The sequence below is a fragment of the Schistocerca americana genome, chromosome 6, assembly GCF_021461395.2.
Source record: "Schistocerca americana isolate TAMUIC-IGC-003095 chromosome 6, iqSchAmer2.1, whole genome shotgun sequence".
Taxonomy (NCBI): Eukaryota; Metazoa; Arthropoda; class Insecta; order Orthoptera; family Acrididae; genus Schistocerca; species Schistocerca americana.
Genome location: NC_060124.1, coordinates 90,675,999 through 90,694,392, shown reverse-complemented (window position 1 = coordinate 90,694,392; position 18,394 = coordinate 90,675,999). Strand labels below are relative to the sequence as shown.

At 38.3% G+C, this 18,394-nt stretch overlaps 1 protein-coding gene across 1 annotated transcript; it reads right to left on the bottom strand.

Annotated features, from left to right (window-relative positions):
• Positions 1 to 3,023: 3,023 nt before the first annotated feature.
• On the bottom strand, positions 3,024 to 4,917 carry LOC124619979 (piggyBac transposable element-derived protein 3-like). Its single transcript, XM_047146643.1, has 5 exons — positions 4,866 to 4,917; positions 4,440 to 4,702; positions 4,172 to 4,353; positions 3,853 to 4,082; positions 3,024 to 3,742 (listed from the first exon to the last, which is right to left on the bottom strand). Exons 1-5 carry the CDS (start codon positions 4,915 to 4,917, stop codon positions 3,024 to 3,026), a joined length of 1,446 nt encoding a protein of 481 aa, XP_047002599.1.
• Positions 4,918 to 18,394: the final 13,477 nt, after the last annotated feature.

The window sequence follows — 18,394 nt, the reverse complement described above, 5'->3', positions numbered from 1 at the left end:
TTGTCAAGTACATCACTGTCACTTTCTGAACTATTACTGCTTTCGCTAAAACACTCTGTATCACTAGTACATTCTAAAAGTTCACTCATTTCTTTGTCGGTAAGTCCTCTGCTGTGGCCTGGTGTAGGTCGCATTTTTCACAAAAAGCGGAGAAAATAAACTAACTGTAAACTCTTAACGTGAAGAAAAACACACAGAAACAGTGATAAATAACAGTACTGCGCAAAAACAAGAATGTAGAATGCAATAACAGAATGTAAATATGTAGTGCAAAACATGACATCAATAAACAAACGATGCAAAAGTGGAATAATTGAACGCTAATATTTCACTGAAACAATGCTCAATTGTTGATAACTGTCGACCTACACGTAGCTCGAGGCAAAGAGCATCTGTAATCAGCATGCCAACACCATCTAGCACCCAATTCTGTAAGCTAAACAAGATGAAGCAGAGTACCGACGAATCGGCACCCTGACAGTATTAGCATCAGTAGGGGGTGACGATAAACCATTACCTTGACATTCAAAGGGTTAAACCTACTCCTGCATTACCCCTATTTGATTTTGTATTTATAACCCTGTATTCACCTGACCAGAAGTCTTGTTCCCCCCTGAAATCGAACTTCACTAATTCCCACTATATCTGGCTTTAACCTATCCATTTCCGTTTTTAAATTTTCTAACCTGCCTGCCCGATTAAGGGTTCCAATCCGTAGAACACCAGTTTCTTTCTCCTGATAACAACGTCCTCCTGAGTCGTCCCCACTCGGAGATCCGAGTGGGTACTATTTTACCTCCGGAATATTGTACCCAAGAGGGCGCAATCATCATTTAATCATACAGTAAAGCAGCAAGCCCTCGGGAAAAATTACGGCTGTAGTTTCCCTTTGCTTTCAGCCATTTGTAGTACCAGCACAGCAAGGCCATTTTTGTTAGTGTTACAAGGCCAGATCAGTCAATTATCCAGACTGTTGCCACTGCAACTACTGAAAAGGCTGCTGCCCCTCCTCAGGAACCACACATTTGTATGGCCTCTCAACAGATACCCCTTCATTGTGGTTGCACCTACGCTACAGCTACCTGCATTGCTTAGGCACGCAAGCCTCCCCACTAACGACAAGGTCCATGGTTCAGATAATATTCACTTATATGAAACAGAGAGCAACAGTAATTACAATTAACTACATTAACAGTAGTCAGTGAAAAGGGTGATATCCTCCCAAATTTTGGTTGTGCACGTTGTCACATGACTGAAGTAGAAGAAACATATTAATAAATTCCTCCACAACTGGTTGATGATGATGTGAAATTCCATATAGTTTTCTATACATTTGTGCTTCATTCCTACGCTGCATTAATAGCGTAGCTGGCAATTGTGAGGGAGGATTGAACAACTTCATTTTCTAATAATCTTTCCATCACATCCTTTATTTTTTCCTGCAACTCAGATAAATAGACTGTCCCAGCTCCAAATACTCTTTCGTGAAATTCATATCTAATTCTTCCTCCTTCAATGATTCCAAGTCAGTTATCAGTACACCTCATGATGGCTCCACTTCAAGTGAACCGAAAATATCTGTGCTAACACCACTACCCAGCTTCTGCCAGCCTCTCATATATAGGATAAACTGCAGTTAATAAAACACTGTATCTTATCCAATTCTTCATTTTTCATCGAGGTTTCACAACCAGAGTATAAATTGGGATATCCACTCCCACACCCACCCAGACTACCTCCCTTGTACCTTTCGGCATACATCACAAGTCGAGTATATGAGATCTAGATCACAGTTAGGCCAGCTTCCCCCATGCCTGCATTCTACCTTGAGTGGTTCAGTGATTTCAGCGGTAAAATCAGGAGGGAAGTATGTCCCATCCAGGTCCACTATGCACTGTTGCAGATTGACTTAGAGATGATATTTAATCAGAAAATCAAAGCATGTTGCAGTTTATGCCTATGTTGTGGAGAACTTCAAAGCCTTGCCCCCCCCCCCCCCCACTCCTTCCCCTTCCCCCCTGACTGAAAACCCAGCACTTCCGAGCCAAGTGATTGAATGGTATGAATGGTATCCCCAGCTATCTAACTTTGCGTACAACGGGGTGGGTTTAAATGTTTTATACCGAGTATGTTCTGACTGGCTAAGGATACCTGCCATCTCATATTTTGCAAAGTTTGCACTCTCCTTCCTCCTAGACATATTGTTAAACAACTGCCACCGATTCTGCACAGGCTGCTTTGGGCTAACAGGCAATGGGTATGCCACACACTGATTGCACCATTCCCTCTTTCATTTAACACTGTAGCGCAATACGTACCACATGACTCACTCTCTTGTTTGTGAATCCCTGCAGTGGCAATCTCATAGAATGTCCAACCCATTTACGCTTCTTACACTGTGATTTTTTGCAATACCACCATCTGTGGCCCAGCTGACCACATTTATAACACACAGTCTCAATATTAAAAGCTACTTTCCTCACATTAGGCTCAGTCACTGCATAACCCTTTCCACCCTGAACACCTTTTTTTTTTTTTTTTTTTTTTTTTTAAAAAAAAAAGAAAAAGGTGAATAAAGTTGAATTCTCTGTATACTTGGGCATAGTAGACACTGGGAAAAATAATAAAAAAAACTCTTCCATAAAAAATGTAGCGGGAAAACAACTAGCACAATCCTGAGGGTCAGTTTTAATTTCACCAAAATTATTCTCTGACTTCCTGCTATTTGTTTGATATTATAAGTTACCTGAGGAACAGTTATGAATAAAAAATTATTCTTTCATTACTTTTATTTATTAGTTATTATAAAAAAAATGTTACATAGATTGCAAATCATATTCCGTGGCAAAAAAATTAATAATATTTTTTTTTTATTTATTTTGTAACGCAAAGTCATGGTTCAGACTGCTTCACTTTTCGTGAGATAATTTGAAACAATCCTTTCCTTTTGCAAGACATAAGTACTGATTGCATTTTATGCACTTTGTCTTTGTTCTGGAACTGCAGCGCTCGTACTGACATGTTCATGGTGACAAAACATCATCCACTGTCGGCCAGTGATCATACCCATCATATCGCTTGTCCAAACCTGGTTTCGGATGGGGTTTGTAAACTTTTGCCTTTGTGGAGGTACTTGCCGTATCATCTAATGGTGTTTCAAACTCTTCAGCTCTCGTCTTTCTGTCTGGACATGACAGAAGAGCCTCAGCTAGAGACATTCTAAATTTCAACAGATCCATAATGTTCTTTTTGGCAGTCTGATTTTCACGACAGTGCTCTCTGTAGAGAAACCAGCAGTTGACCACTGAAAGGTCTATGAAATGTAGCAAGCACTTGAGTGTCCATTTTCTGATTCTGAACCACGTTCGGTGACACTCAACCTGCTGGTCATGAATGTCTACGCCACCCATATTGGCATTGTACTGCTGAATTACAAAAGGGCAATCTACATCAAGATAGTGACCCTCCTGCTTACACCACCTTTGAACTTTACATTTTGGCTCAATGCCAGCACAAGTGGATGCTATCACGACCCTCGGACTGTCCTGCCACTCAGTAATTACTACAGCTTCATCTGCTCTAACATATGAATGACACTCTCCTCTTTTCATTCTTCCCTCTTTCAAATTAAAATTTTTAATTCTGTTTACCATTATTGTGCCAGTAGCCTTAATTCCTTTCTCCTTAAGCTTTGCTAAGAGAAGAATTGTGGTAAAGTGCCTATCGAAATAAACTAAACTTCCTTGTGGGAGAGTTTGTGTTAGTCGTAAAATAACAGAAGGGCCTAATCCTAATGACTTATCCCCACAGGTGTAGTAGCCCCCTGATAAATTTCAAAATCCAACACTATACCTGATGCTGAGGTCATGATAAAGTTTTTAAGACCTACAGGCCTTGGTTTTCCTTTGGCATATTGCTTCAGTTTGCAACGCCCAGTAAAAGGGATCATTTGCTCATCAAGACTGTAGTAGTTAAAGCTACGAGGCAAACTGTGACATCTTCTTCTTACTGTGTCGATCACTGGCTGAACTTTCCACAGTCTATTAGGTGGTTTTATAGTATCAACAAAGTGCACATTATTCCTGAGTGCAAGGAACCGGTCTCTAGACATAGTGTCACTAATAGCTGATAAATAAATAGATTTTTCCAGTACATGGGTAGCCTAGGATACCTTACGCAGCCTATCATTACATTTATCCCAAAAAACACCTTCAGTTCATGAGCTGTAGTCCCTAGGGATTTCCCTGTCTTTGCATTACTATACATATTTGTATATTTCACTGCCTCTTCAAAAAACTTTTCACTGAAATATTCACAGAAAAATTCAGCAGGAGTTCCAATTGGTGAAAGACTCTAGAATTAAAAAGAAGATATTTTAGTAAGAAAATGGGAATGATACAAGAAATAGGTAACTCAGATCGCACCTCTTTGTCACTGACCTCAACAGCACTGTAATTAATGTTTGGTGGATGAAACTTCTGTACAAAATTTGATCTCCGAAAAAGCAGTGGCGTGACACCTTCTGTGACACTGTGTGAACTCCTGCGCTCTTCAGGAACTTCTTCGGCACTCAAATCATCAAACGAGTCATCTGCCTGCTGAATATTTGAAGGAGAAGGAACAAACTCGTCGTCTTCATCTGATGAAATGCCACTCAAATCCGAATCATCTAATAGAGAACGGATTCGATTGTCTGATAAACCTGCATACAATAATGGGAATGTGCATAAAAACTTTCCCGTTCAAAACCTCATGAAAAGCAGTAATATAGGGAGGCCAATGACACAATCAACAACACCCACTCGAGGACACAGTCAACACCTAACTCGCACAATCGTGCTAGTACAAATGTAATGTACAATTACCGTGCAAAGATATGAAGTTGCTAATAATTATCAATATCACAACGTTGTACATACTATTACAAATAACCAGATCCAGCAGATCGCCGAAACAATTCAATTTAACTGAATTATGAGCTACTAACTAGGCGCCGGCATAATGCTCACTTCTCGATCAACTTAAACAACATGTGCTGCAATCTGTTGGCGCCGAATGGCAACATAAACATGAGAAATGCGTAGTGCACAACCTGCACGATCGTTGCAGGTTGGTTGGAAGCAAGGCAAGAGATTTAGTTTGTTGTAAAAAAATAAAAACCGAACCCGCACAATCATGTGGGTTCGGGTGGAAACGGATAAACCTTGGCCAAAGTTACCACAAATGCTACTACTGTATTTAAAGTTTGTGGAAATTTTAAATGTAAGTTACATAACCTCTCTATAGGCAAACCCCACAAAAATGCATCTATCGCTCTCTGTTCTGTCTCCTGCCTTTTGCCTGTCACCTTTCAGTTTATACATATCAATGTTTACCTTCTTTATCCACTCCACAAAACTTGACAGTGTGTCCCTGTTTCTGAGTTATCTTGTTAAGTTCTTCACAGTAGTATGTAGAAGTGTTCTTTCCTCTATAATGCCCCTCTATAGTTCCTCCCGTTGAGACAGAACAAAGTTGGCAGCCTTGTGATGGCAGTTGGCACACAGCCCACACTGTTTCAAAGCTCAGCTATTGCAACCTGTCTCACGTGGCCAGACAGCCATATTTTAGATACAATAAAGCAATTCTTGCTGAAGTTGAAATGACATATGATACCCGCTGAGTGCCATGAAAATTTATAGTGCTAGTTATTTACCTAGCACCTGTGTCACCATTAAGTGGCATGCTGTAACAGCTGAAACAGCGGGTGTCAGTCAGTGCCTGGAATTCAGCATCAGGACCTGACTCAAGCCCATGCCATTACAACCACAATTATTTGTGACCTTTCGTAAATGTGAAACTCATCAGAAAAATGGGCTAGATATGAGGGGAAAGAAAGTAAAGATGCAACCTGCTCATGTTACACATGGAGATATGGGCAACTGCCAAATTAACTAAAGTGTATGAGATGTGTAGTTGCTTAAACTTACCAGGTGCCCTTGATGCACAGCCTACCACTCTCATCTAAAGCAGGGATCCACATATCAATTGTTTCATCGGCTTGAAGAGAGTCATTAGAATTATTAGAATAGTTTTGTCAAAAGCCATTACTTACTTTGTTAGTGGGTATTGAAAACTACAAGTTTTTGGAAAACTGAATATTTACTCTCAGCTAGCTAAAGCAAAAGTTGGTAAATTCCAACTGTGCTTTGCTTCTGAGAGACCTGAATGGTGAATAAGTTTACAAAACAACATTAACTCCTGATTATTGCTCAATTTGAGCCAGCTTTGTCAAGCAAAAGAAACATCAGGAAAGAGCCAAAAACAAAGAATACTGCTTTTATAAAGTACCATATAAGAAAAAAAGTCACCAGACTGTACCTGTATGAGCTGCAACATTACAGGCAACATCAGGGATTGTCCAAGGACAGACTCAAAAGAAACAAGACTTGGAGAAAAAGGATCAATTAATAACCAGCCATGAGTTGCACAAACTTAGTGCAACAAAGTTCTATGCAATAACGAAGATGAAAAATCAAAATGTGGTTGGAATGTATTTTGGCATATGGCAAAATCAACCAATACTAAAACTAAGTGTAGGTGAAGTATTCTATTGAAGACAGGTTTGACTATAGAATTTGTGGATTGTAATCCATTCCTGAGCATAGACAAAGGAAAAGATCTATTTTTATACTTGGCTTGAAATAGGACGATGAAAGGATGCAACCAAGTTACCTCTGCTCTATTGAATTTTTCTCAAAAACCTTGAGGTGTCCCACCCAGAAAATGGTCCAAATAAAATTCTTTTTTTTTTTTTTTTTTTTTTTTTCTGACTTCGGAACCAGTGAAAATATAAAATATAAAAAAAAAAAAAAAAAAAAAAAAAAAAAAACAGTAAGTAAAAAATTTTATGTATTGCATGTATAGTTGCTTAAACTTACCAGGTGCCCTTGATGCACAGCCTACCCCTCTCATCTAAAGCAGGGATCCCATCAATTGTTTCGTCAGCTTGAAGAGAATCATTAGAATGATTAGAATAGTATTGTCAAAAGCCATTTTTTACTTTGTTATAGGATATTGAAAACTACAAGTTTTTGCAAAACTGAATACTTACTCTCAGCTAGCTACAACAAAAACCGGTAAATTCCAACTGTGCTTTGCCTCTGAGAGACCTGAATGGAGAATAGTTTTACAAAACGACATCAACTCCTGATTATTGCTCAAGCAGAGGATTGCAAGTCGAGTGCATCAAAAGCCCTATAATGTAAGATGCTTTTCAAAATAACAGCTCAGCAAGTGATGGCTCATGAAAAGTCTAAGAAGAAGGTATTGTTGTTAGTATCAGACACTTACAATTGAAGTCCTGTTTGTTGTCTGTATCGTACACTTGTAATGGAAGTCCTGTAGAGGTTGAGGTATGGAAATCCTGACACTACAGTCAGGAAGTGAGGAAAACAGCCACTTTATGAAAGAAGAACCTGGTCATCAAGGAAAGGAAAAAGTGTGTCGTAAAACTTGTGAGGCATTTTAATATACTGAAGCAGCGTGTCGCGTCCCAAGTGTGGGTTTCGCTGGGGATTGAGCGACACGGTTCGTGAAAGAGATTAACCAGTTGACCTTAGCGAGAGGGAGACTTTTTGATCTGGCTAAGATGTTGAAATACCTGGTGTGAAGGTACAAGGCTAGGAAGTGGGTGGAAATAAACTATTCCAAACATTACACAAGTTCTAGTTTATTCAGAAAGAATACAGATCACCATAACTGCATTGGTGATTATACCAATGGAATGGCCAATTCTTTCACAGAGACGGTGACTAACTACCACCGTTCTGACTGCCTGATAGTAGCTCTTCAGTGAAACTGCTACCCACACTAGCACTTTACATCAGAGTCCCACGGCTACTGCCTAAACGCTCATCAGCGACTATCTCTGGTGGCCTGCCCACAGCCCATTCCTCAGACCAAGTCGGCTGCTGCTAGCCACGCTGGCTACTGTCATTGCCTGGAGCTTAACCTCGAGAGTGTGTGCTCCCGAGTTTTGTTAGCTTTCCAAATTCGACCCTGTCAGCACTTGGCATGACTTAGTGTTGAGTGCAACTTATCCTTATTTGGTATTGTTTAAGTATTACTTTCATTATTTTCCTTCAGAAGCTGGGTGGAAGGATAGAGGTGCTTCTCCCTATATTGTCACGCACTGTGTCCTGAGCCCTTCAGTGGCTCCTCATAACGTGGTGCTGTCCTCACCAAGGGCACTCTTTCTTTCTCTCTCCACTCCCAGACTTCTCTCTCTAACCAGAAGTGCTCTCTGTTGATACTCCTAATTGACTGCTTATGACAGGTCCCTACACAGAGCTTGTTTTGTCTCTTTATAACTCAGTGGCTGTTTACTTTCTTATCACGCGCAGCTGCCCGACAGTTTGGACTTCCACCTGTACAAGCAGTATAGTTGTATGAGAACATTGTTGAAAGTGATCAGTAGGTTTGTAGTTTAGTATTGTTGTAGCCAGTATTCTGTGTTGTATTTCAATAGTGTTTGTTGGTGTTTTGCACTTTTACTTATCAAACATTTATGGAAAAGTATAATACTAAAGTGTTATATTGTAGTGCATTATTATATTTCTATCCAAAATGAACACAAAAGTAGCTTTCTTTGCAATTAATCTTAGAGATAAAAGGAATCAGAAAAAAACAATTTTAATAACAGAACTTTTAAATTCCGTCTTTGCATTTATCAACTTTTGAAGAAAACTTGGAAACTCCATCTCTTTATTCTGCAATAAACAACGAAAATTTTAGAAAAGTGAAGAACGCAGTTGGGATTGTGGGTAAAAAAGCTGTGTAAATGTTAAAATATCTCGTTTACATAATTAGCATTTATATCAGTTGGGTATTTAAAATATGTGTTTCCTGAAAAATTTACTTTTTTTGTGTTTATTGAGTTTTGAAGAAATGCTCATCAGTTACAAACCAAAGTTACTTTGTTTAGTCTTCTACAACTACCTTACTAGAACTGCCATTTCAAAATTTGTTTGTGTTACCTTGTATTTTCCTAGCTACCCTTGCCAACTTGTGTCTGCAGCTCGCAATCTAGTGGTTAACTAGAGCAAAGGGTCCTGGGTTTGAATCCAGGCCAGGTAAAAGATTTTCTTTGCTCGGGAACTGAGTGTGTTATCCAATCAATTCCTCTTGTCTTCTTCAGCAAACAAGTCACTGAAACAGCGACAAATAGAAAGCAACCAGACAAACAACCCCAGACCCAGCCTCCCAGACAATAAAGCTGTATGATCATTTCATTTCCCCATCTTGCAACTTAGTCTTTCAAGCATTTTGTTACATACATTATTTTATGAGCCTCTGGGAAACTATGTGATAACACGCCTTTGAAACTCCACATGAATAGTACTGGATGTAATTTTTGTATTTGACTAAATTTGTCGAATGTTATTTTGCTACGAAAATCTTCCTAAAGGTCTGGCTGCATTATTTTGTTTACTGATTCACCAGTTGTCAGTGTCTTTTGTTGCAGTATGTACATACTGCTTTCTAGTTCTTCCTGCTGCTTATTTAGTGTGCTTCGAATTCTGCTTTCTGTGTTGTCCTGATTCTGTTTTAACTCTATCTGGTTCTGTTTTAGCTTCTTAACAATTTTTTCCAGACATCTTATTAGTTCACTCCTCCTCCAGTATCTTCAACTGTGTCACAATGAGCCCAGTTGTGACCTGCCAATCAAATGATGCTTGTGTCTCTATGATGTTTTCCCACTGTCTGCTGTGATATTCTGTCATTCTACGCATGGTAAGATACAGTTTCGTTCTTCATAGATGTTATCCATCAGACTGTTAACCACGTTACTGCCATCCAAAAACCCTGTGTGTACCTCTTCCAGTTTCATTTCTGCATCCAGTTTATACAGCAGAGCTTTTCTGATTACCATCTGCTTCTCCCTTCCCTGCCATAATTATTTAATGATAACAAACTACAATTGTCACAATATTCTAATGCTGTTATACAGTTCAGGTAGAATTTAGTTCCTGCAAATCAGTGTTCAATACACTGTTCTGAGCTTTTCAAAGTTCCCATCCAAAAACACCTACTACTGGCATGCAAAGCAAACTATGCTTGAAAATGCAATTGATTGTGATTATGGCATTTACTTGTTTTTGTGCTGTGAAACTATAGTCCATTGCTTGAAGGATGTTGCTGCTATTTAGTTGATCAAATGTATTGTGGTGGTTAAATCCTTGGCAACTACTTCCTGTTGTTGCTAACTTGATCAATGTAATTAATCCTAATGCTGACAGCTGTTGCAGTTCCAATCACTGTCACTAGTGTAGATTGATGTAAAGTTTCTAATAGTCACTGTTACATGCCTCACATGAGAGTGAAATCATAGCATGATAAGCCACATGTAAGGTATCTACTATTTTCTATTTTTAATTTCATCATTTGTTAATGTTCAGGTGAGAGAGTAGCACGAGAAAGCAAAGAAAGTAGCAAACAAGCGGAGGAGACAAAAAGGGGATGGGAGAACGGACAAAAATGATGGAGGAAGGTAGCAGAGGAAGTAAGAAAGCTCTATATTGTTTGGTCATAAGTAAGAGGAGAGGTTTGAGAGAGGATGCAGCAATGATGGATAGAAATGTGGAAGAGATTAATAACAAATGGGTACTGAGACAGTGTGGAAGGAGTAATTTGAGTACTTGCTAAATCTGAACGGACTTGGAATGATAATGGAGGGAAGAAGGTAGAAGTAAACTTGGGCGGTGGGGGGCGTGGTGGGGGGGGGGGGGGGGGGGGTGGAGGACCTGACATGGAAAGAAATGGAAATGGCACTGGCACTGGAGAAGAAAGGCACCAGATATGGACGAAGTAAGTGTTGAAGTAAGCCTGGAAGGTTGGAAAACGGGCTGTATTGTGTGATGAGGGGATTGTGGAATGAGAAGAAGACTCTAGGAGATTGGAAGTGGACACTAATTTGCCCTGTATTCAAGAAAGGGAGTAGGGAGGATACTATAAACTACAGGAGAGTCACAGATACAGCTCTGTGCCAATGTATACAATAAGATCCTGGAGAGTAGAATCCCAACAAAGATCAAGACTAAATTGAGAGAGGAACAGCATGGCTTCAAACCTGGGAGATCAAGTGTTGACCTCATATTTGCTGTTAGGGAGCTCCAACAGCACCACTATGAATTTGGGCAAGGCCTTGTGATGGCCTTTCTCGATACAGAAAAGGCATTTGATAGCACCTGTAAAAGAAATGTCTGGGAAGCAGTAGAAAAGAAGGGTGTAAGGGTGTGGAAAAAAAGACAACAAACAGAGTGGAGGAGATGTACTGTGGAAGTCTGAGTTATGTGGAAGTGTGAAATGAAAGGACAAATTGTTTCCAGCAAACAAGTGGAGTGAAACGGGGCAGTGCATTGTCACCTCTCCTTTTGATTGTGGTACTGGGTGAAATAATGATAAGATGGCAGAAAAAAGTGGAGAAGACAAGATGAAAGGAATGGAGTTCATGGATGACTTGATGACCTTGGCAAACAGGGAGGACGAGGCTCAGAAACAGCTGGGTGCTTGGGAAGAAATTGTGAGATAATATGGAATGAAATTTAATGTAAACAAATGTGAGGTCCTTAGTACAATTAGAAAGAAAGATGGACCAGCTAGTGGAATAAGGGTTGGAGGTGAACAATTGAAGGAGGGAGCGGTAAGTACTTGGAAAGTGTGATAGAGAAAAAATGAGAAAGAGATAAATAAACATGGCAGACAGGTAGAAGCATCCATGCAAAGTGTTAGGAGCCTGGTTTAGAATAAAGATGTCCCACAAAAAAGCAAAGAAGTAATCCATGGAAAGCACTACATTCCAATACTGACCTATGCATCTGAAATGTGGTTAATGAAGAAAAGAGATGTAAGCAGATTACAGGCATAGGAGAGGAATAACAAGTAGGGATAGCATGAGGAATGAAAGGAGATTGTATGGACACTTAAAGAGAATGAAAACGAGGATACATGAAATGGAGATGCAAGGGGAACAGTGAAGAGGAAGACCGAGAGATAGATGGCTGAAAGGTACAGGGTATGCCTGGAGAAAAGAGGTGAGGACTGGACTGGAATGAACGCAGAAAGATGGTGGGAAAATAGAACTATATGGTGAGGGTTATGTTCCAGACAGGCCCAACCTGGGGCTGGAAACAGTACAAGATAATGATGAATGTGCATCTGTGGATCATTTTCTTTGATAATTGAGTGTGTACTTCAACTAATATGATCATTGTTAGAATCCTTGTTTTATATTGTATGTTATTGTTGAAAGAAAACCCTGAAATGAACATAGTTTTAACACTGAATTTCACTATTGTTTGAGTTTATTTTCAAATACTCAGTTAATGCCTATCTGTGTCCAATCTATTTAATACAATTCTAGCTTCCTGCTTGAGCTGCCTTTTACAGATTATTAGCTTTCCCAGATAAATATAATGTGAATTCTGTTTATTGTAACTATCGCTTTTGGTCATAAAACATTTAACAAACACTGTACAACCATTATAATATTGTCCATTGCAGTGAGAAATTTTGATTAATTCCACAGAAAATCTGCATATTTTCAATAATTTGTGATAGCTTGAATTTTGATAGATTTAAAGTCATCATAATATGAACTTTACAAAACTGATGACTTAATTCCCTCATCTCATATGCATTGACCGTAAGGCGGCGCGGTTCCTTCTGTCCCTTTACGACAAACCTGCACCTACCTGTGAACATTGTCTCAGCAGATCATCAGTAGGGAAGCCGAGCAAAACCTACTGTACTTTGATGTGAACTAGGCTGCAATTAAAGTCACTAATCTACGTTTCGGGAGAAAGTTTTCGCACGAAATGAAAGGTTGGAAATTTTTTCCTTAATTAATATATTCTGCAACTGAGGTGAACAAGTATCACTGCCAAGCCCATGCTAGCCTTAACACAGTCACTCACCATCCCTTTCACTCACATTAGCAAGTTTATGGTGTTGCATTTCCCGAAAACGTAATAGCTACAAAAAATACGGATTGTCTTTGATTGAGAATGCTTGCCAAATATTAAGACAGTCGGTACCTAATACAATCACAGTTTTTAGCCACCGACCTGCTCAATACGCCACGTGGAATTTATGTCTTTTCTCGTCACAAAATTCACTTAAAAATTCGGAAATTTCTACACACCCATCGGAATAATTATGCCGTCACTTTACAACATTTTTTATGTATGAAACACTGCTAGATCCGACAACTTATCATTTCCATCGGAGCTACTACTACACACGTCCAAACTGTTTCATGGCTAGGCTCCGACTCCTCTCTAGAATACTCTTAAGTCTTCCCTACCAGCAGAGAAAGGCGCGTGAAGAATATTGCTTTACCGTTGGTCACTTTACTCAACAGCCAATAGCAAAACAACATTCTCCTGTGTCAGTCCGCGCTTTTCATCAATAACCGATCGCAAAATAGTAAACCTAACAACTGCACTTTTTACCGACGTAATTATCTAATATGCTGAAGTTTTCTTTATGCATAAAGTTACTTACTATTGTTATTTATACCTGAATTAACTTTCCCTTTACCATAAACTTACTTTACAAATCTATTCTACAAAAATCCCCTTTGTCCACATCCATACTTCTTTGAAATGTTCCCACACTAAATCCCACTACATAACTCATTAAACAATAATCTTCATATTAACCTTAAACCACACTCACGTGTCTAGCGGTTCTAGGCGCTCAGTCCGGAGCCGCGCGACTGCTACGGTCGCAGGTTCGAATCCTGCCTCGGGCATGGATGTGTGTGATGTCCTTAGGTTAGTTAGGTTTAAGTAGTTCTAAGTTCTAGGGGACTGATGACCATAGATGTTAAGTCCCATAGTGCTCAGAGCCATTTGAACCATTTGAACCACACTCATGTATCATTCATACTGCTAAAACACATTTATAACGTTTTACATACACAAAAAGACATAATAACACTTTATGAAAATACTAGAACACTTTATGAAAAACATTCTATTACTTTAGTTTACTCTAGTGGGCACAATCGAAACTAAATCACAGTCCCCTATCCAATACTGTCCTCTATCAGCTGATACATAAACTATGTGCACGTCCAGTCTCGCGCCACCATCTGTCACTATCCAGCTCTGAGACACATCTCCCACTTAACCGCCTCCAAGGAAGGGTAGGTATACGGCACTATGCCTCAACCTTACTCCACGAAATCATTCAGTGCACTACTTGCTCCACCGCAACCATGCTTATCACATTCTTGAGCCACATTATTGTTTCTTGGTGGCAATGGCAGCCCAATTAAGAAAAAATACATTGCCCTGAGTAAGCATAAGTGTACATGGTACGTTTACAGTTCCAATACTAGGTGAACAGAAGGAATGTTTGAATAATTCGTTCTTTACACCCTTACTGTCTCTCACTCACCCACTCAGGCATCATGTTCTGTAAACTCCTTCATGAAGCCTGTAAACTCCAGCATGAAGCCTTCAGGAATGTAGAATGAATAACTTACACATTAACAGGGAGAAGCAACCACTGCTAGGTACTTCTGTAAAGTATGGTAACAACAAATTATGACTATTGCTGACTTAATGAAACTATAATTAGGGTATTTATGTCTAGATAACTTTATGTATTTATGTTAGGAGAAAAACAGATGTTATGGGACAGGGGGTGGGGTGGGGGTAGGGGGGAGGGAGGAAGGCCACTGGTTTTTTTTTTTTTTTTTTTTTTTTTTTTTTTTTTTTTTTTTTTTTTTTTTTTTTTTTTGCAGCTATTTTTACATAATACTTCAAGAAAAGCATTTATGCAGTTTTACACAGACCACCACCAACTGTCTATATACTGGCAAAGTAAGGATGTACCTAGTACAAATATTAGAGTTATGTGGAATTTACATTCAAGTACTGTGATAAATTCTAGGAGGAGTGGCTTATGAAGTATTCTTTTAGGTTGTATTTAAATATTTAGGGATTTCCAATCTCCTGCACTTTGTTTTCTCATTGCTTAAAGGTCATTGTAATTATTTGTTTCTGTCCCAATATAAGCCTCTTTGCATTGTATTCAACACTACTTTCATGTATTTAAAGAAAATGAACAAGAACATGTCATTCTGGAATATCGAGTTAACTTCATCTCTTTTATTGTATGTCAGCTAGCTCCTATTATCATTTCATTTAGGGCATTAAGTAGTGATGCAGCTCATCTACAATAACTAGTTGCACACACAATGAGATGCATCTGCTTTTCACCAGTGTTTTGCAAATGAAGCACCTATCTCACAAAAAGCTTTGTAATGGTTAATTCTACATGTAATATGCATAAAATCTTTCTTATAGTATGCCTGTGTCATCAGACATTACATACCCCTTGAACTGTCATTCATCCAACACCATGCTGTGCTCTTTGTAGACGTCTTCACTTGTGATTGCCATTTTGGAACACCATGTTGATGGCCTTTGAGAGAAGTACAGTGCTATTTCAGTTCAACTATCTGTTTCTTAACTGCTGAGAAGGCTTTATAAACATTTGCCAATTATATTAGGATACACTCTACTGTCAAATTGAGGAATATTATGATTGAATAGTATTCTAGTTTTTCCACTCAGAAAATCACACACAGTAGAATTGCTTTCGAAAACAATACAAACAAAACTGCTGTGCAGAGTAAACAGGCAAGTCACTTACACTTTTGAGCAACATGAAACTACATACCAAAAACAAAATTTCATGTATATCAATGCAATTTATTTACCAGTGTGAGAACTTTTCAGTTTGCCATTATTTTTTATTATATATATTATATTATTATATATATTGTATGATACAGTTTTAAATAATATTTATGTAAAAATTTCAGTTACCTCAGTCATCATGCCAACTGGTACACTTAGCTTGATGTGTAGAAAATATTCCACTGTTGACTTTCTTTCATAAATAATATTCCTTGTTTTAAGAATGAAAACAATTGTTTTACTATAATTTCACAAGGACAGACTGCAGCATACCAAATAGAATAGGTACTGAAATTGGACAACTACATAGCATAAGAGGAAAATTGCTCAACTTTTGGAAAAAATTCTTGTTCAGAGGTAAAACGAGGGTACGCACGCGCGCGCGTGCGCGCGCGTGCGCGCGCGCGCACACACACACACACACACACACACACACACACACACACACAGACAGAAGCAAAATATATTTTTAATTCTATTTGTCCTCATTTTCTGTTAGCACAACTGAAGATCTCAAACAGGATATATCTGTCAAAAATGTAAACAATGTTTGAATTCCTGATTATCTACCATGCTCCTCCACTAATTCTAAAACTTAAGTTCTCATTAATATTACTACTTGTACTGTTTCGTAATTATGTTTCCTGAAGCACTCGTTATTCAGTTTTGCTCGAGTAATCTAGATCGTTCTTGAAACATTCTGATTATCTTTACACACTTTTGTAATGTTTATCAGTGTCATTTGTGTACTACACTTTTCTTAACTTGTATTTTCTAAATTTTATTAAAATTTAATATCGCGCATGAGAGATTCGTCCATGATGTCAAGATTTACACAGAAAAATTTAACTTTTGTTCTAAAAATACAGTTCATAATTGCCCTTAAACAAGATTATATTGTAAAAAAAAGTTAAAATGTATTAAATGTATTGTTTGCAGGCTCCAGATCATTATTAAAAATTTGGCATGCATTCTGTCACTAAATGAAGCTTTTCCTGACTGGATTGCTTATGCTGTAGGCTGTTCATGTTGCACAGGTCCAGTACAAAACTACAGGTGATGGATAAACTATGAAAAGTTAATGTGTTTACTAGTAAGTCACAACTATTACAAATAATGTTCTTGTAGCATTGTTAAAAACTATATGTTAACACTGTTTTTCAGCAGTGAAGAACAAAAATTTTGCTTCGGTTTTGCATCCACCACAGCTTGTATTTCTAGGGCTTTCTGTACGATATCAGTTGCAGGAGAAACTGTGAAAAGTTGATGTGTTTTTAATCATTGATACTCAATGCAAAGAATGTTTTTATGGCATTGTAGAAAAGTATATGATGACACTATTGTTGAACAATGTTGATGAGAATTTTGATTTAGTTTTGCATTCAAAACTAAGCCCTGGTGTAGAAATGTGCTGGAAAGTGGAATGCGGTCTGAAAAATCTGTGGATAATCTTGGTGTAAATGGGCTATATATACCAACAGTTTCAGTAGTGTTGGTCTCTCAGATACAAAGAATGCCAGTGAACAGGAAGGGAGTTACTGTTTATTTTATAATTAAATGGGCCCCCTCTCCTCAGTGAAGTACCAGGATATGGTTTTGCTAGTTTATATTTATTGTACTGAGGTTCTGTGTGTGTGATGGATGTAACACTTCAAAAGTCTGTTGTCAAGTGTTCTCAGTACCAAATGTCCTTGATGAAATACTGATCTCAGAGTTTGATTGAAACTTAATATTTTATATTTACTGAGTGATAAGATTCTAGTTTTAGCAAGTGTTTGGTGTTGTAGATACTTCCTGAATCCACAGATGCTTGTAAAGCATAGTACATTTTATGCTGTCATGTTGTTCTAGCCATAATACACATAAAATAAAAATCCAAAAATGCTTTGAAAAGCTTTTAATCATACTTCATTGAAGTTAGTAGCCTGAGGTGGATCAGAATGTAAAAACAAGTATCAGTGCTTCACAGTAGTAACGTTTATTTCTCATTTAATTTCCAACATTAGTTTTATTGCTATATGGAAGCATGATGAGGGAGCCATGCTGTTTATGTAATTTGTTATTGGAAAATCTGTACTGTACTTATAATTTATTTTTGGAAAGCAGCAGCAGAATGATTTTCTTGATGAGGTTCCAGAATGATTACTAAACCTTTAAGACTATTGGCAGTATGAAAGCTGTGACATTGAGGATGTAATAGAACCAGAATGAACATTTCTCTAGTCAGCAGAGTTTCTGCTACAATGAAACTTCTTGGTAGATAAAAATTATGTTCTGAGGATGACTTGAACTGTGAGCTTCTACCTATCTGAGAAATGTACTTATCAGCTACACTATCCAGGGAGACTTACTAGTCTGTGTCATGGCTTTTACATGCTTTTCTACTCATTTGGTGTGAGTATTGCTTGTGAAATGCAATTGTACTTGGTTGAATTCTGGTCTGTCAGGAAGTTTCATTATCAGAATTGAAAGGGCTATTCAGTATTTGCTAGTAATTAACAATTGTTATTATTTGTGCCCAGTAGAGGCTATGTTACTGCAAGACAGAACCACTGTAATTTGAAACTTGACGTTAGGAATGAATTCATCTGGAGAAGCCCCGCATAGTAATGGGATATCAACCTGACTGTCACCCGCCA